Source organism: Papilio xuthus, unplaced genomic scaffold (genome assembly GCF_000836235.2).
Source record: "Papilio xuthus unplaced genomic scaffold, Pxut_1.1 DF827597.1, whole genome shotgun sequence".
In the NCBI taxonomy this organism is placed as follows: Eukaryota; Metazoa; Arthropoda; class Insecta; order Lepidoptera; family Papilionidae; genus Papilio; species Papilio xuthus.
The window spans coordinates 2,149,728-2,175,448 of NW_013531052.1; the positions used below are offsets into that span (position 1 = coordinate 2,149,728).

The window sequence follows — 25,721 nt, forward strand, 5'->3', positions numbered from 1 at the left end:
CACAAAGCACAACTCGCACACTTTATTAAATATTTATAGTGGACGAGTTCTATTCGAGTGTCATTAGTAGTGGTAACTATATTAAACGTTCAAAGACGTTGTGTTTGCGACGTACGTTCGTGTTAATTGAATAAGGAGTGTTAAGTAATACGTGAGAATATTTCAATGTTTTGCATGTACTGTATTTTATCAGTTAATGTCTACTTCAAATATATGTACTCTGAACACGCTTTCTGATGTTAGTAAAATGAATAGTGCTGATGTCAATTAACTCGTAACAAGAAACAGCGATTACTACTAGTATTGACTAGTAGTAGTATTGACTAACCAGGACTAGAATTAGTAGTATTAATCTCTGATTAGAAATGACTGATTTATTATTAAACAATTTTCTTTAACTTGCTCTTAGTTTATTAAGAGGCAGTGTACAATAAGATTTTAAAATGATCGCGAAAAACTTCATATTAATCAGGCCACTGCAAAGCCAGCTCCTAAATTGTTATGTCAAAAGTTGTTGCGTCGAACACAACGTGTTGGCAACTTTTGACAGTTGCGGAATGAACAGTCCCTGTGCTGTAAACTCCTGTATCCCTGTTTAATAACCAAGCTGACGTGTGTGACATCCTCATTCATTTATCTGAGAGTTTGAGGTTGGGGACTACAAGTTTAGGTATTTTAGAATTATGTTTGTAAGCTGATTATTATCTCCTCTCACGATATTATAAATGTATTACACTTCTTAATATTAAAATAACTAAGTTTATGTCTTTTTATATCAAATTAGATTTACATTTACAACCGTGGGTTTCTGAAAACATAATCTCTGTATAAAACATATCGTCATCACTGTCATTATCTTTGTCAAAACAGATATAACAGAACAGAAACCCACAGTAAACACATCATTATTTACTTATGGCATATGATTTTGTATGCACTACAGCTGTGAAAACCATTGAATAAATAAAAAAAAACCGTTGATTTAAATTCACAGACAATTCGAAAACATACTTTTATGTCTTTTTACAACGAAAAAAACAAAGGAATGTACAATGTGTTTGCTTTTTTATTTTGCTTTGTAAAAATAAATTGCATTCGAGAAAAATGTAACTGTTAGAAATCCGTATGTTTGATGTTGGCCAGTTATACGAGTACGGGATCGAGACGAGGAATTTGCGCCATTCGCTACACAGCTGAGCTTCAATATTATTATAATTAAAAAAATACTATAATACATATTCTAAGAGATTTGTGTAAATATTAAATGTTTCTAGCATATTCTAGCTATACATAAAATACTGTCTGTCGTCCGCGATTCCGTCCGCGTGGAATGAAAAAAACAACTTAATTTGTTCCCGGCAATTACTCGAATTTTTCTCATCTTTTAAACCTTCCCTAGACTTCCATGTACATTTCAAGACCAAGATGAGATAAATTCGTTCAGCCGTTCTCGAGTTTTAGCGAGACTAACGAACAGCAATTGATTTTTACATGTATATTAAAAACTTTCACATCATCATCATCAACCAGCCCTTTTCCCTACAGACGGCACAGAATGTACTACTCTTCCAAACATCTCTATCACCTGTCATATCTGAATTCTCTCTCTTCTTATGTATGTATGTTCTTTTACACACATTTAAACTTCCCCTGGTCTAATAATATCACAACCATAAACATCATATTGATATCACATTTTATTTTTCTTTTACAAATGTTTTGCTAGGTCTTAAATTCGGCTTATTGTAAAACAAATTTACGTATTTACATGTTAATTTTTTGCAAAGACAAATATGCGTAAACATATTCGTAAATATGCGTAAGGAAACGCTTAAGCTATGAGATAAAAATAAATTTAAAACATTCCCCTTATTTAAAGGTCCTTGGACTAGTTAAAAAGATTTTTATCAGCAAATTAATTATTACAACCTTAATTTATAACACGGTTGCATAAAAGTAAGTTACCGGATGCGTTATAATGAAATTTTAATACAGTATATGCATGATTTTCAAATGATAAACCTTAACAGGGTTAGAAAATACAAGGTCAGCGTCGGACTTCGTAAGCGTAATGTCAAATCATTTTGGCAGACATAGACTAAACATCAACAGAGTGGTCACTCTCAGTGAGAGAAAAACTGTTACCTTTCCCATACAACCCACAATTGTAACCCACAGGTGCAGGCCGTGATTAGCTTACTTTTGAATTTACTTTGGCGCGGTCTTGGCAAACCTCTGTCGTATCTTTTATATCATTTCATCCTAACCTATAAAAAACGTCATTTTCATTGGAGTATGGGTTATTATTACAACAGTCGAGTAGCCTTCTTGTCTATGCGCTTAGAATAAAAACAAAAAAAACATGTCTAAGACTGACCTCGGTTTATAGAGTAAATATTGATCTTTCATAAAAACGGGCGTGTCTGTTCCAAATACATTTCGCGGTGATTGATGATGTCCGAAAATGTAGTTTTTATTAGAACTGAACTTTTTGTAATAGCCTCGAGTCGGAAAGAAAAGGGGCAAAGTCTTTTGTTAATAAAAACTGTATCAAGTCAAAGTTATATTCAAAGTTTTATTCCATTAGCCTTTGGAAATGTTGGATATATTATTGTTTAATGGCTTTATAATTCGAGCTGAAAGCTATAAACTAGTAAACGAAAATAATCCTTAGTGTTTATTCTATTTAAAATTCATACGATATTTCCATGGCAAGAAATATATAATTAAGTTTTTAAATCTACTTGATTATATTAGATACCGGTCGCAAACACTCATTTTTATTTCAAACATACTGAAAGCTTTGAAAATTACTTCAACGAAAATCCACCGTTGAATGGATTTAGCTCGAAATGGGTTCGCAGCGTCGACGCGGCAAATACATTTACGTCCAAATGCGACCTGTCGGTGACGCTCTCTCGTATCAAGCGAAAAGGAAAATTAACCTATACATAGATGTTAAATGCATTTCGTAACATGTTACACGTAGATTTCTTGTTTAAAATAAACAAACTTTGTTTTTACAAAAAAAAAAAACATTTTGTTTAGTAAATTTTTGTACTTAAAACTAAAAATTCAACCTTGCTTCGTAATCAATTTTTTTTTATTTTTTTGATTAAAAATAGCTGTCACACCTTTATTCGTTCACGTAATTTACTTACTACTTATACTTAACTTATATATAACTTTATATACTTAACTATAAATCATCTTTGTCTAAAATGTAACTAAAAATTTAGTCCTAGCCAGTGAGGTCTGGCTGAAACCAGCATACATACAGTACTAAAGTAAAAAAAGTTTAATAATGTCATAGAGCAATCTAAAACTTTCAATAGAACTAAAAAACATTTTAAAAATAAAACGCAGTAACCCTGTACACTTTATAGTATACACTCAAAGAGTACACAAAACAAGTTTTGGTGTTGTACCGCATTTTTTTTTAATAAAATATTAGCAGATTTTTTTGTAAATTTACTAATATTTATTTCACCATTTCAACTAAGCTCTATGCTTGTGGTAGGATATCGTTTACGACAATAGTCGAATGGCGGGATTCGAACTCCCGACCTCGTGATCGGAAATCTGTACCCTTAACAATTAGGCTATTGACGCTTTTTACGAACAAATATTATAGAAAAATTGTTTGTTATTTATGTTTCTTTGCGCGTACCGACTGGACAGTTATGATAATACTTCGATACAAATAATCTCTGTTGAATAGCTTCTTTGAAGTGTTATTAACAAGGAATCAGTTTTCCGTCATTTGAAGATAATTAAGCTGGAAGATCCAATTCATTAGAGGCTTTTGTTAGGATTTTCCCGAGCCAGTGAGTCGCGCCGGCAGACGGACCCTATTCTATTGAAATCCAACTAAACGCAATCCTTAATTACACTAGTGGATCAGACGTTGAATAAATCGCAGTCAAAAAATTATCCGTGATTTTCTATAATGATTATTTACTTAAATTTCTCTATTTTTTTAATTGTTTTATTATTTTTAAAATATGACTTGAACAAAATTAATCTAAACTTTTCTTTCTTGCATAGATTAAGCACGTTAATTTTAGCATATTACTAACTTTAACTTACTATTTAAAGATTATGTTTCATTCCATTCCATCTATTCATTTTGTTAATATATTTTATTAATATATTTAGTTTAGTACTTGGAAATAGGGTGCAATTACAGTTTATTCAATTTTTTATAATTAATTATCTTGTGCAAAATATAAGTTGTATCAGCCAATTTATATTGCCTTTACATGGTGTTCTTTCAACCTTTAAAAATAATAAGAATAAGAACTTCAAAATTTTATTGGAAAAATAAAAAAACTCAGTACATTCTTAAGAATTTTGTAGTGTACCTCTTAATGTCCCTTATCTATAGTCATGATGTAACTTTCAGGTTCATAGTCCCAGTCGAGTTCACGCGTGCGCACAATTTGTTTGTAGATGAAGGCGGACTTGCGCGGCGTGCGCGTCCGATTCGGACTCGAGAAGTCCACCTCGTACAGACCAAAACGCTCCCTAGAAAAAACATTTATTAAAATAACATTATTTCTTGTCAGGACTTTTCCTTAAGGCATATCACATTCACTTGATGTTAAGTATAGCAATTTACAAAGAATAAAATGCCTAACCTCATTATAGATGTTAATTACAGTTTTTTTTATTAGCAGTTAAGTCGCGTGTTCATTCAACTGATATAATTATCGAATTAAAGGTACTGAATAAAATCGGTAGCAATACAAAAGTAACGTGAAGACGATCAGTAGCACCGGAAATAAAGACCTGGTTTGGACTTGTTATAAATCACGCTATCAAAAATAGATCCAGGTTGTGGCCTCCCTCTGCCACACAGTACGGAATCGGAGATATGTTAATAAAGTCACACACAATACACACTTTGATATGTCTACGCATGTATAATAGTGTAGAGGCAAGTGGGTCAGGTTGAAGATTGAGTGTAACATGCGATAACCATAAATGATACGTACGTGTAACCAGCCGCCCATTCAAAGTTGTCCATCATGCTCCAAGCGGTATATGCGCGTATGTCGGAGCCCTCGGCGATGGCGTCCAGCATAGCTGAGATGTAGTAGCGGTAGTAAGTGACGCGATCTTCATCCCGCAAACCGCCGCGTGTCGCGAACCCGTTCTCTGTCACAAGCACCGGAGGATTGTTGTAGTCATTTCTTATCTTCGTCAAAAGATAATAGAATCCTTTCGGCACGAACTGGAAGAAAAATTTTAGTCGGTTAACTTCAATAATTTCTTTTATCTTAAAATTAGTATACAATTCTTACATGTCTTAATTCCACTGCTGACCTAGGTATTAAATATTCAATTTACTTTTTTTTGATAAAATAGAACATGTTCCATGAGTTATAACTTATGGGAGATATTTTTATTTCATTCTTATTTTTAGTTTCATATAACTGATAGTAGTTTTAATTACCATAGTAGCGTTAGACTCTCCGATTTGCCACCCCTCCCCGAAATAAGTGGCAACTCCGAGATCATCGTCAGTGGAGGGTGTTTCAAACATACCGTTCACTGAATCATTTCTGTAGACGTAGAACGAGAAATAATGATTTAGACCAAAATAATCTGAAGTGCCTTTGATAAAAGCAATTTCTTCAGGGTTCAATTCTGGAAGCCTGGATCTGAAGAAGCCTTGTTCTGCGCTCTTGCGCGCCACTCTCTTTTTCATAGAAGGCGGAAAGTCGCCAGTTTTAGAAAATATCGGATAGGAATATATGGCCCACTGAAACGAAAATACAAAGGAATTAATACGTTTTTAGGAATATATTCCTAAAGAAATGAAATTTTTAGAGCATAAATAGTTGAAGTATGGATAACCCATAATCCGAAATTCAATATTATTTTTATATTTTGCGCTTCTATCATGAGGATTATTATATACTACATAGTATATAATTTATTGGAAATTTTTAATTGGTAACACAATATTTTGCTGCACCACTTTACGCTGCCTTGAAATTAATTTTCAATGATGAGATAATTTTTGTGTGTTAAAATTTACATTAAACGATATTGTAGCATGGGCTAATAAATACATACATTAAAGTCATTAGCTTCTAGAGCGGCTTCTTTGTATTTTCCAAATTCGTATGAATAAAACTGTGCGCTCAGTGTAATGAATATAGCGCCGTTCTGTTTTGGTCGGAATTCTTTATCGTATATGTGATACGCCTTCGCGTGAGCCAGCAACAAATTCCTGGCACATAAGTAGTCAGCCACTCCTGGTATATGAAGCATAGGAGCTAACAAGTCTCTACCATAACCGAAGTCACAAATTTGTGCCGGTTCGTTAATAGTTATCCATTTTTTAACCTTATGCCCGAACAATTTAAAACAGACGCGTGCGAAATCTGAATACCAGTCGATAATGTACGGATTCGACCAGCCTCCCATCTTCTGCAGTTTCTGCGGCAGATCCCAATGATAGATTGTGACTATGGGTTCTATATTATACTTGAGCATTTCGTCTATCAAGTTATTATAGTACTTCACTCCTGATTCATTTATCTTGTCCGGGAATGCCGTGGGTAGGATCCGAGGCCAAGATAATGAAAATCTATAGTAATCCAGACCCAACTCTCGCATCATCTCCACGTCTCTCTTGTATAAGTGATAGGAGTCAGCAGCAATGTCACCGTTCGAACCATCTCTGATCGCGCTAGAGTTCGTATGTGTCAGGTAATCCCATATACTTTCAGTTTTTCCTGGAAAAAAAAAGAAAAACGACGGTGATGGTAGAGATAAGTATCAATTTTTTTCCTTGCTATTCGTTTTATAAAGAAAAATATTTTTTTGAGCAAAGAGGATAAAAAGTGTTCCTGTATTAACTCACAACTTGGTAACCATAACGATTGCTTACCATCTTCATTCCATGCTCCTTCGACTTGATAAGCGGCAGTCGCAGTGCCAAAGCGAAACCCAACAGGAAACTTTCTTGGACTCCGCTGATTTTGATACTTACTACTATTAACTAATACCACATTTAAGATGACGAAGAGTCTGAAAAGTGAACGATTATTTGTCACTGCTTTGCTTTTAAGAGCTAGGAGAGGCCACAAACATTTGCGAGAAAGAGGTTGTTGACACATAGACAAAATTTGTATTAGATTTGTACATCGACTCCTGTTGGGCGTAAATTACACTGACAAATCTAATACACGTTTTATCGATGACAATTCGAGTACTTTCTCGTAAATTTTCTTGCTGGGCCTCTTGAAACAATGACGACAAACACATGCAGATGTCTCGCGGGGAAGAAATCAATCGTGAGGGAACGTTGTAACTTCGTTAGTGTTACGTTATTTTCTACCCGTTGATGAGATGTTGGCGCTTTACTTAATGTCAAAAAATAATCATATGTTGTACACATGTTGTGTTTGCGTTGCTTATAACGAAAATTCAATCTAATTTTTGTCTGTCTGTCTGATAAGTATGTATATTACTGATAGGATAACTTAGGCTATTTTTCTAAATTCCGCGCTGACGTAACCCTCAGCTATTTATACTATGAGAATTGGAACAAGGGTAAAATTTACTGTTAGTACTTGTTCATATGTAACTCGGAGACGCGGGCGCAGGCAAAATTGACTGGTTCAAACCGCTTCATCGTCGAAACTAATATTATCATTGTAAGATTGCGTCGCGCGAACCGCATTGCGCGCGAAAATGCGACTTTTTAATCGTCGACGCGAGTCGTCGCGACGACTCGTTTCATCTATTCACGTGCAACGTCATAAACTACGAAGAAGGTCAGGTTACTACCAAAGCCGGAAAGGTTTGCCTATAGGATCTTCATCATTTAATTTTATTAATTCAAACAATATTACAAATGTAATGGAAATAATATGCAATAATAATAAATGCAAAAGGTGCATCAATTACTAATTATGTAAGTAAAAATCTAGTTTTTACTATAAATGTGATAACTAATCATATTTATAATTTGTTAAAAAATAAAATTATCAGATTTTTCTGAAGCACGTCACATTATTGAATTTATGACAATTAAGTTTTACTTTTTTTTTAATTTCAATTTCGAATTTTGCAAACAATTTAATAATAAATACTTTTTAATACTCACAGCAAACTTGTGTGCGAGCACATTTCGACCGGCCGCATTAACCCGCCGCGAGCGTTATGCCTCAAATGCAAATTGTTGTTTAATTCCCAGCGGTTTTATTGTATATTAATAATTTCCGCTCCGAGTTTATCACTAACTCGCCATCTCTACAATATAGGGCTACAAATACACATGAAATATAAAATTAACAGCAGTAAAGTAATTCAAAGTAATTCGTACAGTTTTTTATACAAATTAAGTTTTTTATTTAAATTAACTTGTACTTTTACTTTAACTCTTGTTCACATTATTTCCGTCAACAACAATAATTCAATCTTGCAACAAAGCAAGATTGGTATGTTTTAACTTTAATAACTTTATTTATTTTTGTATTTTAAATATTAGCAGTTTATTGAAATGATATTTGTTAATATTTCTTGTAACGAAGCTAACTGTAGACGTTCATATGCTAGGATCCGAACCCACGTGATCGGTTGTTAATACCATTTAATTTATGATACTCATATAAATGTTTGATTAATTGAATGAACCATTAGCAACTAGTAAGAAACGCGCTACATCTTGTCTAGGATCTCCAAATAGGATGTAACTCTGTTGGACGAAGGGGTAAATTTCTTCTTTTAAAGTTTGACTAAGGTCCAAAAAGAAAACAATTAAATATAATACATCCAATACCTATCTATATTTTTATGTTAAATTATCGATGTAGAAAGTAAGTGTGTACATATTTTTTTCCTAGGTTATCCAGCTATAAGCAACATAAGCCATTATCAGTGTAGCGATAGACCTTTCTTTAATTAATACTAGAATTTAGGTCAATAATATTAACTAAAACCATTTAAAATTCATGATAACTATTTAAAATGTTAACCTTCACCATTCTTTCGAGGTTATAACAATTACGTCTTTGATAAATTACTTAATGCACCGTAACGTACTTGAAAATAACTTATATTTTATACTAATAGCACATATTATGACATTTTACTCCTTACTATATTATGAATGCGAATGTTTACATGGATAGATGAATGTTTGTTTTAAAGTGTCTCCAGAACGGCTTAACGGATCGCAATGAAATTTGGCATCCATATACAACATAGGCTAATAATTAAAGTTTTTTTTAGTTCCGCACGGACGGAGTCGCTATCGACATCTAGTACTGCATGCAATTGAGGATTGACAAGTGAGGAAATTCAAATGAAATTGTGCAATTTCCAAAAAATTCAAAATTACTTATTGTTAGATTAAAGACAAAGGAAACAATGTTACTTAATGCTTGGAAGAAATGTTACAACGATGCAAACGGTAAACGTTATCGGCAATCATTTTGTGTTTATTTTTATTAAAATGCTAATTTATTAAAGATTGTAAAAGATATAAATACTGGCGCTTCTCGTAATATATTAAAATAAAAAAAGGTGTGAATAAAGTTAAGTGCACTAATAACTTGATTGCCCAACAATTGAATTGCACTCAAGAATTATAATAACATATTAAGACGTTTGTAATGACTTGATATTTTGTTTTATTAAATACATCAATCATTAATTCTAACATGCTTTTAAGATTATGCGTGCAAATTTAATACGCAATAGTATACCTATTATATTATTATTTTTTAAATCTTTCTGAGCACAAATTCTTGTGCTTTCTGTTGATACATACTAATGAATGTTTATAATAAAAAGCAAAATCATTTCACTACATTTTATTAAGACCAGCATAGTGTTATTCTTCAGTGTCCCTCGTCGATGGTCATGACATCAGTGTGGGGCTCGTAGTGCATGTCGAGCTCGCGCGTGCGCAGAATCTGCTTGTACACGAAGGCGGACTTGCGCGGCGTACGCGTGCGCTCCGGACTCTCGTAGTCCACCTCGTACAGACCGTAGCGCTCACTGATAACGTAAAAATATATGCTTCTTACAGAAGACAAGGATAACGGAATCGATAAATATGATTAAAAAAAATTTTTGGTATACATTTTATTCCTGTCGATTTTTTGAAAAAAGGGTCAAAGAGTACGTACGTGTAGCCAGCTGTCCATTCGAAATTGTCCATTATACTCCAAGCTGTATACCTACGGACATCTGAACCATCCTCCATGGCGTCTAACATAGCTCCGATGTAATGTTTGTAGTAAGTGACGCGGTCTTCATCATTTAGTCCTCCGTGTGTGGCGAAACCGTTTTCCGTGATGATGACAGGTGGATTCCCATAATCTTCTCTTATTTTTGCTAATAATTTCGTGAATCCCCAAGGAACAAACTAAAATTAAATAAGGTTCATTTTTATTTCTGTTATTTTGGCAGTAAAATCACAACAGCAATTGAAAATTTGACAACGCTTACTTTCGTTTTTAGCGATTCACCAATTCTCCATTCGTCGTAGGTATAAGTTATTATCCCATGGTCATCATGAAATGATGGCGACTCATAATAGTTTAAGGTAGATTCATTTCGATACACATATAGTGTTGAGTAGTGATTAAGTCCAAAGTAATCGGAAGAACCTCGGACGTAGGCAATTTCTTCTTCAGTAAATTCGGGCAGTCTTGATCTAGGATATCCTTGTTCAATACTCTTAGTAGCCACAGCGTCTTTTACAGACTTAGGAAAGTCGCCGCTGGCAGAAAAGATAGGATGGGAATAAACAGCCCACTATAAGAAAAAAATATGATCTATATTTTAAATGTAAAGACTAAAAAAAAATCCGAATAATGTCTAGATGGTTGATTTGTTAAAATATTGCACGTCGGATATTGAAACAAAATAAATATTAAAATATAATAAAGTTTCAATAAATAAACGATATAAATTGTGAAGTTAAAAAAACTTACAAAGAAATCGTTAGCTTCCTGAGCAACGACTGCAAATTCCTCAAATTCCGCATCATACCATTGCGCACTGAGAGAAATGAAAATAGAGCCACCTTGAGTAGGACGAAATTCTTCGTCATAAATATGATATGCCTTAGCATGAGCTAACAATAAGTTTTTCGCACACATATAATCTGCGACACCCTTAATGTTCAAAATAGGGGCTAGCGACTTGTCTCCATAGCCGTTGTAACAAACTTGATATGGTTCATTTATTGTGATCCAATCTTTAACTCTATCACCAAATAACTCGAAAACAACACGTGCGTAGTCTGAATACCAATCAATAATGTTAGGGTTGGTCCATCCTCCCATCTCTTGCAATTTTTGCGGCAAGTCCCAATGATACAGCGTAACCATTGGTTTGATATTATACTTGAGCATTTCATCAATTAAATTGTTATAGTATTGAACTCCTGCTTCATTTATTTTGTCTGGAAAGCTAGTTGGCAAAATTCTTGTCCAGGAAAGTGAAAATCTGTAAAAGTCCAAGCCTAGCTCTCGCATCATCTCTACGTCTCTTTTATATAGATGATAAGAATCATCAGCGATGTCACCATTGGAACAGTCCAAGACGTAACATGGATTTTCGTGTGTTAAATGATCCCATATACTTTCAGATTTTCCTGAAATTATATGTATTGATAAATTATTATTTCACTCCTGATGTAGGTATATAAGTACGAGTATAAAGATTACAAAATTTTGCAAAAATATCATACCGTCTTCATTCCAAGCCCCCTCGACCTGATAAGAGGCAGTGGCTGCACCAAATTGGAATTCATCAGGGAATTTTCTAACCTCGTGCCGAATATTATCAACAATTTTACTTTCGATAATTGCAATGGACGCCCAGATTGGAAATCTGTTAAATGAAGATTTTTTTTATTAAAATAAAAAAAAGTCCTTTCCGGCATTGTGAGTATAAATCGTAATAAAAATAAGCAAAGTAATACTTACATTAGTTGCAGTATTCCCATCGTGCGTTTTTTTCCTTTAGAAGTTTCATGCGCTTTTTATAACGTTCTGTTACTCTTATCACTCACATAATCTCATAATTTCAAGAGTATTACACATTTGTTTCCTATCGTCAATAAAATTTGTTGCCGATTTTACATGTTTTCCCTTAAGTTTGTCGTATTTTAACATAACTATGCTATTTTATCTGCACATACAAGAGCTCAAGAGGGGTTGAATTTAAAGTTCTTATGAAGTGGGTTTTGTAAAAGTCTTATAAAGTAAGTATATTTATTTATAACTTCTCAATTCGACTTAGTTTTGTTAACGCACTTATATGTTAACAGACGTGTCAAAAATTGATCCTGATAAGAAAAGAAAGATAGTAAAAATATGATAAATTTACTTCATACTCAGGCAAAAATAAAAAACAAAGTCCTTACAACAATGGCAAGATTAATTGAAAATCGTCAAGATAGTGCTTGATAAGAGTGTCATTCATGGTTTTAAAAAAGCTATAAATAAGGCTGGTAGCGGTTAGAATAGATAAATTCACACAATGGCGGGGGTGCATTTCCTGTAAGTATTCATAAATTATTCTCATATAGACAGCACAAAATGATAATACTCCAATTATTCAACGATGCTTTTTATTTAAAGAAATAATATTTTAATATTACAGCCTTCTTGTATCTGCGTCCGTATTTATTGCTGATGGTAAAATTATAAACCATGTCCGTCATGAGGTACGGAAATTCCCTGACAATTTTCTTTTCGGCACCGCCACCGCTTCTTACCAAGTAGAGGGAGCATGGAATGAAGACGGTATGAACGCTTTATGTCTTTCGTCCTAGCATTAAAGTCAATAATAAAAAAAATATAATAATGAAATTTACAGGGAAAGCCGAAAGCATTTGGGATCACATTACTCACGAGAATCCATGCGTTACAAAGGACTGTTTAAATGGTGACATCGCTGATGATTCTTATCACCAATATAAGAGAGATGTGGAGATGATGCGGGAGCTGGGCTTGGACTATTACAGATTTTCATTGTCCTGGCCAAGAATTTTACCAAACAGCTTCCCAGATAAAATAAACGAAGCAGGAGTTCAATATTATAACAATTTGATTGATGAAATGTTAAAGTACAACATAAAACCAATGATTACCCTGTATCATTGGGACTTGCCACAAAAATTGCAGGAGATGGGTGGATGGACCAACCCTTATATAATTGACTGGTATTCAGACTACGCACGTGTTGCTTTCGAGTTGTTTGGTGATAGAGTTAAAGATTGGATAACAATCAACGAACCTCACCCTGTTTGTTACTATGGTTATGGAGATAAAGCGATGGCTCCGCTCCTAAACATTAAGGGCGTCGCAGATTATATGTGTACGAAAAACTTATTGCTAGCTCATGCTAAAGCATACCACATATACGACAAAGAGTTTCGACCTACACAAGGCGGTAAAATTTTTATAGCACTAAGTGCACAATGGTACGACGCTGAGCATGAGGAATTCTCAGTTGCTGCTCAGGAAGCTAACGATTTCTCGGTCAGTAATATTCCTTATAAATTTGCAATAGTTATGGTTGTGATATTTGATAAGGAGTCAATCTCATTTCACGCACCAATTACTGCTTAGAGAAATAAATTGGTTATTATAATAATCAAAAAATATTAAAGTACAATATAACAACTTAAATTCTCAATATAAATAATTCTATTTTTAGTGGGCAATATACTCTCATCCTATATTTTCGGCGACTGGCGATTTTCCGAAATCTCTAAAAGAAACAGTAGCCGCTAAAAGCGCTGCACAAGGATATCCCAGATCCAGGCTACCGGAATTCACCCAAGAGGAAATTGAATATATCCGTGGTACATCTGATTACTTTGGTCTTAATCACTACTCCACAAAATATGTGTATCGGAATGAATCTGTTGTCAATTATTACGAATCACCATCCTTTGAAGATGATCTAGGCGTTATAATGTACACGTATGACGATTGGAAGATTGGGGAATCGGATTTCACAAAAGTAAGTGTATTTACAAATTCAGCCGACAATATTTAAGAATTTCCCTTCTGAATATTAGCGATATATTTTAATTATTTGAAAATGTAATAACGTGCATCCATCTAATTGCAACACCATCTCCTCTAGTAACGTTTTCTCCCTCCTACCATATCAATATATTGTTACCGTCGCCAAAATATTCTTATTCCAGTTTGTTCCGTGGGGATTCTACAAGCTTTTAACAAAAATAAGAGAGGATTACGGTAATCCTTCTGTTATAATTACTGAAAATGGTTTTGCAACACTCGGAGGCTTGAACGATGACGATCGTATTACCTACTACAAGCACTACATGAACGCTATGCTAGATGCCATGGAGGATGGCTCTGATGTTCAAGCATACACAGCCTGGAGTCTAATGGACAACTTCGAATGGCTACAAGGCTACACGTCAGTATATAGTTCATACCATAAACCTTCATATTTCTTAATAAAAAACATTGGTAGAAAGTAATACAAACATTTTTACACATCAATCACCTTAGTTTTTGATGTTAATTTATGCTATTATTTAAAAGGCAACGCTTCGGTCTGTACGAGGTGGACTACGAGAGTCCGGAGCGCACGCGCACGCCGCGCAAATCCGCCTTCTACTACAAGCAAATCCTACGCACGCGCGAACTCGATATGCACTACGAGCCCGACACTGACGTCATGACCATCGACGAGGGACATTGAACATTTTAACCTAATAAATAAAATTAAATGTTACTTATAATCTTTTATTTAAGTCTACAAGGTTGTTTTTTAGTATATCTTTTATCGCCATTATTAATTACAATTAACAAAGGAAAATTAATAATAAGAAAACTGAATTTATTACAAACGGTAATTATGAAAGTAAAGTAACACTGAAGCATAGAAATAATCTTATAAAAAAGGTTATGAATGTAAATATTCATATAATTTCAACATATAACATTGGTTACATACTAAAAAAATGAATATTTGCAATGGGTTATTTCATCGTCATCAGCTCACTATACGTCTCCACCGAGGGGCTCGGAGCCTACCCTAAGTTAAGGGTGATTAGGCCAGTCATGGGTTATTTAATATAGTCATAAAAATAAAAGTTGCAATGTATGTTCGAGTAGAACAAACAGGTAACTGAGATAATTAAATACAATATTTGTTAATAGCTATTTTTATTTGGAAGGTGAACATCTTGTGGTGAATCCTTGCAATCGTCAGAACGTCTATCTGTTTTAAACTTAAGTTGCAATAACAACTTAAATTCAAGTCTCGTAATACAACTATTGTGTTAAAAATTCGATATTTTTACTATTTCCTGTAGAAATACTTTATGTCGATGAATTATAGTTTGGTCAAGAACTGCGCCAAAAAATACATCGCAAGACATTAAATACCCTTAAAATTGAGTTTTTAATTTTGTTTGGTTTTGTTACTAACGCCTAAGTACTTTTAAGCTGTATTTAATAAAATGAAAGAAGGAGAGGTCTATAAGAGATTACACACAGAGCTAAATAATTATAAAATTTGCAAATAATCAAAACGAGGAAAGTTTGATAAAATTCAAATATTTAGATTATATAACACACTTAGTACCTAAATATTTGAATGATAAACAGATCAATCAATCAAAAAGATAAATATTAAACATTTAGTGATGCGGGTGTGGTGATCTTTTCAATGGGTCTTTTTTAAGTAGGTAAAATTCATGGCAATTCAATAGTTGATACTGAATTTAGGCAGTAACGTCTTTGAACCCTTGCCAAATTACTGTTTCGGAATAAAGTCCTTTTATCCATAGTTAATTGTAAAAGATATGCTGATGGTCGGTTCTATAATTGAGACCTAAAAGCGTTATATACAAACAAACATACTTCATAAACTTTTCCAACAATTGATTTATAATAACAGCCAGTACAGAATATTCTCTCGTATATGTTAAAGACATTTTAAAAATGTTTAGATTAATGAAAAAAAAAGGAAAAAAGTTAAAAACAACAACGAAATAGCTCAGATGAGTATAGTGTGTACCGCATTTTATTTTTGCTGTGTACAAATAGATGATAGCTGTGACGAACAAAACGTAGTAATGAGAAATATGATTGTAGAGAATGGGATGCAAGTCCTCTGGTTGTTTAATCGATTTTTTATTATTGCACTAACAAATGTGTATGTACCACAATACAACAAACAATACGTTGATCGATAAATACACAAAAAAAACAAAGTGCTCATAACATAATTGAGCATCGTCAAGATAGTGATAAAAATGTCAAGCCGTTTGCTAAAAATGATATAAATAAGGCTAGTTACCTTCAGTGGAGGTAAAGTTACGCAATGGCGGGGTTACAACTACTGTAAGTTCACACTCTTTATATTATTAAATATAATTAATATGACAAAATAAAGTAATAAATATATACTTAGTACATTGGGTTTAAATATTTTGTGACTTTTCCAAATAATTTACAATATTACCATAATATTACAGGTTTCTCCTCACTGCGTCCTTAGTAATAATTGAAAGCAAAATTATTAATGAAGTTCGTCATGAAGTTAGGAAATTTCCTGACAACTTTCTTTTTGGCACAGCCACCGCTTCCTATCAGGTAGAAGGAGCGTGGGATGAAGATGGTACGAACAATCTAATTTGATGTATAAAATTTACACACTATCTTTGAACTTAATACGAAAAATTGACAATGGTTACGTAATTTTACAGGAAAAACAGAAAGCATTTGGGACCATGTGACACACGAAAATCCATGCGTTACCACAGACTGTTTAAACGGTGACATCGCAGACAATTCTTATCACCTATATAAGAGAGACGTAGAAATGATGCGAGAGTTGGGCTTAGACCATTACAGATTTTCACTGTCGTGGCCAAGAATTCTACCAACCAGTTTTCCTGACAAAATAAACGAAGCAGGAGTTCAATATTATAATAATCTTATAGATGAAATGCTCAAGTACAATATCAAACCAATGGTTACGCTGTATCATTGGGACTTGCCGCAAAAATTACAGGAGATGGGTGGATGGACCAATCCTAATATTATTGATTGGTATTCAGACTACGTACGTGTTGCTTTCGAGTTATTTGGTGATAGAGTTAAACATTGGATTACAATCAATGAAGCTCACGCAGTTTGCTATGCTGGCTATGGAGACAACGCGTTGGCGCCGCTTCTTAACATCAAAGGTGTCGCTGATTACATGTGTACAAAAAATTTGTTGCTAGCTCATGCTAAGGCATATCACATTTACGATGAAGAGTTTCGACCAACTCAGGGCGGCTCGATTTTCATGTCTATTATCGCGCAGTACTATGATACTGAACATGAAGAATTTGCACAAGCTGCTGAAGAAGCTAATGATTTTTCGGTCAGTAACGTTTTTCTTTTTAATATTGGCTCTTGAAAAACAACTTTGGTTCTAGACGAAGATATCATTCCGGTAATTGTTTAAAGTATCAATCCAACAATAAGCTTTTTACTAATATGTACGTTCGATAGATCTGATTTAAGTAAATGCTTAAATGTTTATTAATTTTATCTTTTGCTAAATATTTAAGAAATATTGATTTCGACTTATTAAATATGAAACGCACCTTTGGTTACTTTGTTGTCCGTCCGTCTGTCTGTCAAGACCCTTTTTTTGTAAATCACTCTGACTAATAATTGTAATTTTAGTGGGGCCTTTATTCTCATCCTATATTTTCGGAGACCGGTGATTTTCCTAAATCCCTTAAGGAAAGAGTAGCCGCTAAAAGCGCTGAACAAGGATTTCCCAGATCAAGGCTACCGGAATTTACTCAAGAGGAAATCGACTACATTCGTGGTACATCTGATTACTTTGGTCTAAATCATTATTATACAAGTTTTGTTTATCGCAATGAGTCTACGATGAATTATTACGAATCACCGTCGTTTGATGATGACTTGGGTGTTGTTATGTACACCTATGACGATTGGATTATTGGCGAATCGGACTTCACAAAAGTAAGTTAATCTAATATTATCATAGTAAAAGGTTAGGACGAGAACACGTCACTCCTAACTCGGTTTGATGCTCTTAAGTAGGGATGAGACACTTATTATTTTAACAAATGTTTTATATATAATGATACTACACAGCATTCTCTATATGACGAAAAGCTTAATATTGTATTTTAATCAAGAAAAATCATGGCCATAAATGTTCAGTTTGTTCCATGGGGATACTACAAGTTGTTAACGAAGATAAGAGAGGATTACGGCAATCCTCCTATTATTATTACTGAGAATGGTTTTGCATCACACGGAGGTTTAAATGATGACGACCGCATTAAATACTACAGACATCATTTGAGCGCTGTACTGGATGCTATTGAAGACGGTTCAGATATCCAAGGTTATACGGCATGGAGTCTGATGGACAACTTCGAATGGCTAAGAGGATACACGTACGCACATTTAAAAATAGTTACAAATTTGTCATATTTGTTATTTTAAAAATCAATTATTCTAATTCATTTTTTGACAGTGAGCGCTTTGGTCTGTACGAGGTGGATTACGAGAGTCCGGAGCGCACGCGTACGCCGCGCAAGTCCGCCTTCGTATACAAGCAGATTCTGCGCACGCGCGAGCTCGACATGCACTACGAGCCCGACACTGACGTCATGACCATCGACGAGGGACACTAACTTATGCAATACATTGTATGAAATTATAAGAAAATACCGTGTAAATAAAACTTTGTTCTTTATTTTCTTATCCTTGTTAAATAAGGAAAGTTCTGAGTAACTAAATATTTTTTTGAATTTGTATTGGTATCGATCCTTACAAAAATTTAAATTATTTAAATATCTTCATAGAAGTAAGCCAGCATTTGATCAATTCAAGATTCAGTAAGTGCACGTTGATTGTGCAAAAAGGTTTTGACTTGAAGGAACGAATAAAAATACGAACATGAACGTTATATAAAGATATTGAACACATACCATATAAGCTTAGGAGTGATTATTTTCAGCGAACCTATAAATAAGCCTTATGAGTGATGTGGCACTTTTTAGATAACATTTGCAATTTTTAACTAAAAGAAAATATCAAATCAAGTTCATATAGTATAATAATATCATCACAAAAGTTTTCAATCGATTTTTTTTATAGAAACAACAATTTTTAATGATAGAATTAAATTTATTTTTGTAACAAACTATTATATAAGACTTGCTTTTTATATTTTATTTAGATAGCTCAATGCTTTTCATATTCTTGAATTCGGGATTAACATACAAACCCTAATTTTTATTTTAAAAGCAAATACAAAGTTATGAATAAACAAGGGAAACTAAAAAAGAAATGGCACGAAATCACTCTTTAATGTGTAGTAAGTAAAACTAGAGTATTATTTTCTATTATTTTATATTGTTTCAAATGTCTAATGTCCCTCGTCGATGGTCATGACGTCAGTGTCGGGCTCGTAGTGCATGTCGAGCTCGCGTGTGCGCAGAATCTGCTTGTACACGAAGGCGGACTTGCGCGGCGTGCGCGTGCGTTCCGGACTCTCGTAGTCCACCTGATATAGACCGAAGCGCTCACTGAAATAAGAGTTAATTAAGCATTATTGTCGTATGTTATTGTATTTGGAAATTTATTATCAAATCAATTGATCAAAACGACTTTATATCTTGTTCCTTGTTTTTTAGATATGTATAGTACTCACGTATATCCCTCTAGCCATTCATAATTATCCATTAGACTCCAAGCCGTATATCCTCGGACATCCGAGCCATCCTCGATGGCATCAAGCATAGCGTTGATATAGTGCTTGTAGTAAGTGACGCGGTCCTCGTCATCCAAGCCTCCGTAAGTAGCGAATCCATTCTCCGTAATAACAACGGGAGGATTACCGAAAGCCTCTTTTATTTGGGTTAACAGTTTGTAGAATCCCCATGGAACGAACTAAAAAGTTTTACACCTGTTTTAGACTTATTTTTCATCAAACCTACAAAGCTTTAAAAATGGTGATACATTCTTGTCTTGAATTTAAACTGTTTTTTAGAATATTACTACTTTATCTCAAGATTGTCAAACTAAGTTTTGATAGCTCACTAGAGCCCCCTATTCAATGTCTTAAAGTATCACAAGATCCTTGTCATACTCTATAGCTAAATAGCTGTCTTGTCATATTTTTTTCCTTTGTCATTTATGGCTGGGTAGGCTTTACATATTTTTTGACAGAAGTAACCTAGATAGAAGCGCCACTCTTACTGGCCCAGATAAGCTTATCGCATTCTATATGATAATCGCTTCTGATAAATTACGTTATTTACTTACCTATATATGTACATACTTACTTTGGTAAATTGTGATTCACCGATCTTCCATTCGCTTTTGGTATAAGTTACAAGTTCCATGTCGTCGTAGAATGACGGTGACTCATGGTAACCTACCACAGAATCATTTCTATATACATATTTCGTTGAGTAATGATTGAGACCGAAGTAATCCGATGAGCCCCGGATGTAATCAATTTCTTCAGCAGTAAATTCTGGCAGCCTCGATCTATAAAATCCTTGTTCATTGCTCTTAGCAGCCACGCGTTTTTTCATGACATCCGGAAAGTCGCCGGTATCCGAAAAAATAGGGTTCGCATAAATACCCCACTAGAATAAAAGATGGATACGCAGTAGTAATTAAATGTATATAGTAAGAAATCGTATAAAAATCCAAAACCCATATACTAATTTTAAAATATAAAAATACTACGAACTTTCGTATAAAAGTTAAAATCTACATATAAAAGAGACTGGCCTTACACAGAGATCTAATTCTAAGATAACGGTATTAATAAAAAGCAGAGATTTAAACTGACCGTGAATTCGTTAGCATCTTTAGCAGCATCTGCAAATTCTTCATGTTCTGTATCATGCCATTGAGCGCTTAGAGAAATGAAAATGGAGCCACCCTGAGTCGGGCGAAACTCTTTGTCATAAATTTGATATGCATTAGCATGAGCTAGCAACAAGTTTTTCGCACACATATAATCTGCGACACCCTTAATGTTTAGAAGAGGCGCCAGCGACTTGTCTCCGTAGCCATAGTAGCATACTTGAAGTGGCTCATTGATTGTAATCCAATCTTTAACTCTATCACCAAATAACTCGAAAGCAATACGTGCGTAGTCTGAATACCAATCAATAATATTAGGGTTAGTTCATCCTCCCATCCCTTGTAATTTTTGTGGCAAGTCCCAATGATACAGCGTAACCATTGGTTTAATATTATATTTGAGCATTTCATCAATTAAATTGTTATAATATCGAACTCCTGCTTCGTTAATTTTGTCTGGAAAGCTAGTTGGTAAAATTCTGGTCCAGGAAAGTGAGAATCTGTAAAAGTCTAATCCCAGTTCCCGCATCATCTCTACATCTCTCTTGTATAGGTGATAAGAATCGTCTGCTATATCTCCATTTGAACAATCTTTCACAACACATGGGTTCGTGTGGGTAATGTGATCCCAGATATTCTCGGATTTTCCTGTAAATATTATTTGAAATAAAGACTTTTTTACTTAATGAATGAATACACAAGTAGTTTAGTTAGTGCATTTATACCATCTTCATCCCATGCTCCTTCAACTTGATAAGAAGCGGTGGCGGTTCCAAAACGAAAGTTTTCAGGGAATTTCCTTACTTCATGTCGAGTATTATTAATAGTCTTAGTCTCGGCTATTACTATTGAAGCAATCCCGAAAATACTACAAAAAAATGTTATTAAACTTAAAAATGATCCTGAACGTGTAAAGTTAATAATATTTTATAGAATTTCAACTATTGTTTTTAAAATGATTGTTATATCTACGTTATCAGTACTTACAGAATTCTTTGTATCGACCACATTGTGTGGCTCTATTGAAATTTAACGTTTGATTGCTGAAACTGTATTTATAGGTAACTAGTTTCGCCACATTTTGCTAAGTATGTCATATGTTTATCATTATCTTGACGTTTTTCAGGTAAACGTAGATATAAATGTCTTTTCTAGTGTTATTTAACTCCATTGGGGATCATATTTATCTTGAAGTCTTTATATCATTCTTTACGTTTTCCCCTCTTATTTTGTTTTGTTTCAACTTATGTTTGAATTATGTAATCTTCACAATATCTTTGTAAGTACGTAAGAAATGTATGGAAGGATCCATATAAATTTACGGATCTTTGAACAGATGAACTGTACCTATCGACTTTATTTAAAACGCACGTAGAGATATTATACGGATATTTAAGGAGTCTCTGAGTGTTGATGTTTCGCGCTAAATTTCTCTCTCCTATTGACTCTGAGTCTGAGTGCAGCAGTATGTGTAAATTCTTTAATGGTACTCAAATGTTTAAATAAAACTTTTCACTCCTGTTATTTATTTAAGAAAACATGAACGTCACTTTTTGACTTAATTTATTGTGAAGAGACAACGTGTATGAATAACGTGTATAATATGCGGGTGAATAGAATTAGGGGTTAATAGGTACTCGTAGTCGAAATTATTGTTAATATACAAACATTATTATTGATTAAAAAACATATATCCATATTTGTTGACTTTGTTATTAAGCCTCAGCGTTTTTTTTCTCTATGAAATCCCTTCTCGTCTCTTTGACTCCGGTTCCGGTAAATAGGGACTACTTTTATTATACTTAATATACAAAAAATACACATACATTATTGTTTTATTATTAAAATAGCACAAAAATTTAAATGAGTGTAACCTACATAACTAATCAACATAACATTTGTTCTTTTATTTTAAATAAAGATATATTCGAATATATGATATAGAATCTAAATGATATACATGAATAATTAGTTTTCAATGTAAACACTAAGCGGGCGTGACATTCAAAATAAAGGCCAAGATTATAAATACTTATCAGAAATAAAATAGAAAAAACAATTGTTCAACTGGGAGATTTATTGCTCGATTTTCTCATAAAACAATTTATCTTCCCCAATTTTTTTTTTAATTAGAACATCTTTTTTGTATTCATTTTTTTTAAATAGAATGTCTTATTTATGCTAGTTATTGAAGTGAATATCATGAAGCGATTTGAAGGTATTTTAGTTTGGTGCCTGTTTAGCTTAATTTAGTTTAATGTAATAAAAAGACAGCCATTGTATCTTATGTTTTATTCGTGCAGAAGCAAATAAATTAGTGTCCTTCGTCGATGGTCATGACGTCAGTATCGGGCTCGTAGTGCATGTCGAGCTCGCGCGTACGCAGAATCTGCTTGTACACGAAGGCGGACTTGCGCGGCGTGCGCGTGCGCTCCGGACTCTCGTAGTCCACCTGGTATAGCCCGAAACGCTCCCTGTCAATGGAAAGGTTACCATTATTGATTTTTAAACCTTTAAATTATCGTAAATAACAAGTTCAGAATCGTAACGAAAAATTTATTGGAGTGTGATGTTATTTGTTGTTATCTAGAGAAAAGATAACTTATACGTACGTATATCCAGCAAGCCATTCAAAGTTATCCATAAGACTCCATGCTGTGTACGCTCGGACATCGGATCCTTCCTCCATGGCGTCTAGCATAGCGCTGATGTAATGTCTATAGTAGGTGATGCGGTCCTCGTCATTCAAGCCTCCACGTGTAGCAAATCCATTTTCCGTAATAATAACTGGTGGATTGCCATAATCCTCGCGTATTCTTGTCAGTAGCTTATAAAATCCCCAAGGTACAAACTGTGAAAATAAAATTTAATTAAAAGAAACAACTAATACGAAAGTATTTGGAAGACAAATTTTGAAACACTAACCTTTGTGTAATTTGATTCACCAATCTTCCATTCATCGTAGAAATACGTAATTACTCCCATGTCTTCTTCAAACGATGGTGATTCATAATAATTAACTACGGATTCATTGCGATAAACATAGTAGGTTAAGTAATGGTTGAGACCAAAGTAATCTGATGTGCCACGGACATAATCAATTTCTTCTTCTGTAAATTCAGGCAGCCTCGATCTATAGAAACCTTGTTCCGCACTCTTTTGAGCGACGTACTCTTTAAGAACAGGCGGGAAATCACCAGTTTCCGAAAAGATTGGATGTGAATATATTGCCCACTAAAAATATAGATAAATTTAATATGCACATGTTCATATTTCTTACCCCGTTCAGTTAGTTTAATCAATTTGTAAGTTGTATAATATATGAAGTAAGATTACCTACCGTGAAATCATTAGCTTCTTTGGCAGCATCTACAAATTCTTCATATTCCGCATCGTACCACTGTGCGCTTAATGCTATGAAAATTTTACCACCATTCAAAGAGCGAAACTCTTTATCATAGATGTGATAAGCCTTAGCATGAGCAAGCAATAAGTTTTTGGCACATAAATAATCAGCCACACCCTTGATGTTGAGAAGAGGAGCCAAAGAGTCGTCTCCATAGCCATGGTAGCACACTTGATGAGGTTCGTTAATTGTGATCCAATCTGTAACCCTATCGCCAAATAATTCGAAAGCAATCCTAGCGTAATCTGCAAACCAGTTTACTATTTCAGGGTTCGTCCATCCACCCATCTCCTGCAATTTTTGCGGTAAATCCCAATGGAATAGTGTAATCATTGGTTTGATATTGTACTTTAACATTTCATCAATCAAATTATTGTAATACTGAACTCCTGCTTCGTTTATTTTGTCTGGAAAACTGGTTGGTAAAATTCTGGTCCATGATAGTGAGAATCTGTAGAAGTCTAAACCCAGCTCCCGCATCATCTCTACATCTCTCTTATATTGGTGATATGAATCATCTGCAATATCACCGTTTGAACAATCCTTTACAACGCATGGATTTGTATGAGTTACGTGATCCCATATATTTTCGGTTTTTCCTGAAATCGTTTTAGTATATTTAAATACTTATTAATTTTATACCACGAGGTGTTTTTTAATTTCCATAATATTTGTGTATTAACGTTTATCCTAGATTAAGAAAAAATTAATAAAAAAGTTAAGCACAAAAAATATTCTACTTAATTTTCATTATTCGTGAAGAAACAATCAAGCTTTTTTTCTTACCATCTTTATCCCAAGCTCCTTCTACTTGGTATGACGCAGTGGCGGTGCCGAAAAGAAAGTCTTCGGGGAATTTTCTTACTTCGTGTCGAACATTATTTATAATTTTACACTCGCCTATTACAATCGACGAACATACGAACAAACTGTAAATTAATAGAGATTCGTTAATAAGGAACTTAAAGTTTCTAACGTTGTCTGCTTCCTAAATGTTTTGATGTCTAAAGGTTTGACTACAAGTTGCCATTAAAATACGCCAGGAAAAATTAACGAGACCAGCTATGTATTTTAATATTCAGTGAGTTGTTTGGTTTGTTGAATTTACTTTAATTTTTCTTATTATAAGTAAAGTAAGCACTCACAACATAGGCCACCTCGCCCACATCATGTAACTTTCCTCTTTAACGTTTGCAAGCCTTATTTATAACGCTATAGCAATGTTTCATTGACAGCCTTATCATTACCCTTAACCCTTATCTTGACACGTTAATGTATTTTCACAAATTTATATAACTTTATGTATTCAAGGATCAGCTTCATATCTTTGGCACTGAATTTAATGTCATGAAAGTTGACTGAAATTTAGAGCAGTATATGAAAAAATAATTTTATTAAATTTTACTTCCTATTTAATT

The 25,721-nt window shown here is 33.9% G+C and overlaps 2 protein-coding genes and 1 pseudogene across 2 annotated transcripts; 1 reads left to right on the forward strand and 2 right to left on the reverse strand.

Annotated features, from left to right (window-relative positions):
* Nucleotides 1–4,296: 4,296 nt before the first annotated feature.
* LOC106118098 (lactase-phlorizin hydrolase) lies at nucleotides 4,297–12,267 on the reverse strand. Its single transcript, XM_013312654.1, has 12 exons — nucleotides 11,964–12,267; nucleotides 11,726–11,868; nucleotides 10,965–11,629; nucleotides 10,477–10,785; nucleotides 10,155–10,393; nucleotides 9,869–10,023; nucleotides 8,126–8,192; nucleotides 6,905–7,044; nucleotides 6,085–6,749; nucleotides 5,459–5,767; nucleotides 4,998–5,236; nucleotides 4,297–4,527 (listed from the first exon to the last, which is right to left on the reverse strand). The coding sequence occupies exons 1-12, from the start codon at nucleotides 11,981–11,983 to the stop codon at nucleotides 4,368–4,370; spliced, it is 3,111 nt and encodes a 1,036-aa protein (XP_013168108.1). The 5' UTR covers nucleotides 11,984–12,267; the 3' UTR covers nucleotides 4,297–4,367.
* Nucleotides 12,268–12,428: 161 nt separating this feature from the next.
* LOC106118099 (lactase-phlorizin hydrolase-like) lies at nucleotides 12,429–18,768 on the forward strand. Its single transcript, XM_013312655.1, has 12 exons — nucleotides 12,429–12,539; nucleotides 12,643–12,785; nucleotides 12,859–13,523; nucleotides 13,702–14,010; nucleotides 14,201–14,439; nucleotides 14,568–14,726; nucleotides 16,350–16,376; nucleotides 16,511–16,653; nucleotides 16,742–17,406; nucleotides 17,715–18,023; nucleotides 18,228–18,466; nucleotides 18,547–18,768. The coding sequence occupies exons 1-12, from the start codon at nucleotides 12,520–12,522 to the stop codon at nucleotides 18,704–18,706; spliced, it is 3,078 nt and encodes a 1,025-aa protein (XP_013168109.1). The 5' UTR covers nucleotides 12,429–12,519; the 3' UTR covers nucleotides 18,707–18,768.
* Nucleotides 18,769–19,410: 642 nt separating this feature from the next.
* Nucleotides 19,411–25,536, reverse strand: LOC106118368 (lactase-phlorizin hydrolase-like; annotated as a pseudogene).
* Between the last annotated feature and the right edge of the window lie 185 nt (nucleotides 25,537–25,721).

Excerpts from the sequence above, each read along its gene's own strand:
- LOC106118099 (XM_013312655.1), top strand. The coding sequence starts at position 12,520 with ATGGCGGGGGTGCATTTCCT. Across the intron at positions 14,727-16,349 it reads ACCATCGACGAGGGACATTG|TTACGCAATGGCGGGGTTAC; the intron begins AACATTTTAACC and ends GTGGAGGTAAAG. Across the intron at positions 16,654-16,741 it reads AGGAGCGTGGGATGAAGATG|GAAAAACAGAAAGCATTTGG; the intron begins GTACGAACAATC and ends GTAATTTTACAG.
- LOC106118098 (XM_013312654.1), bottom strand. The coding sequence starts at position 11,983 with ATGGGAATACTGCAACTAAT. Across the intron at positions 10,786-10,964 it reads AGGAAGCTAACGATTTCTTT|TGGGCTGTTTATTCCCATCC; the intron begins GTAAGTTTTTTT and ends TTTTTCTTATAG. Across the intron at positions 10,024-10,154 it reads GAATGGACAGCTGGCTACAC|TGAGCGCTACGGTCTGTACG; the intron begins GTACGTACTCTT and ends TTACGTTATCAG.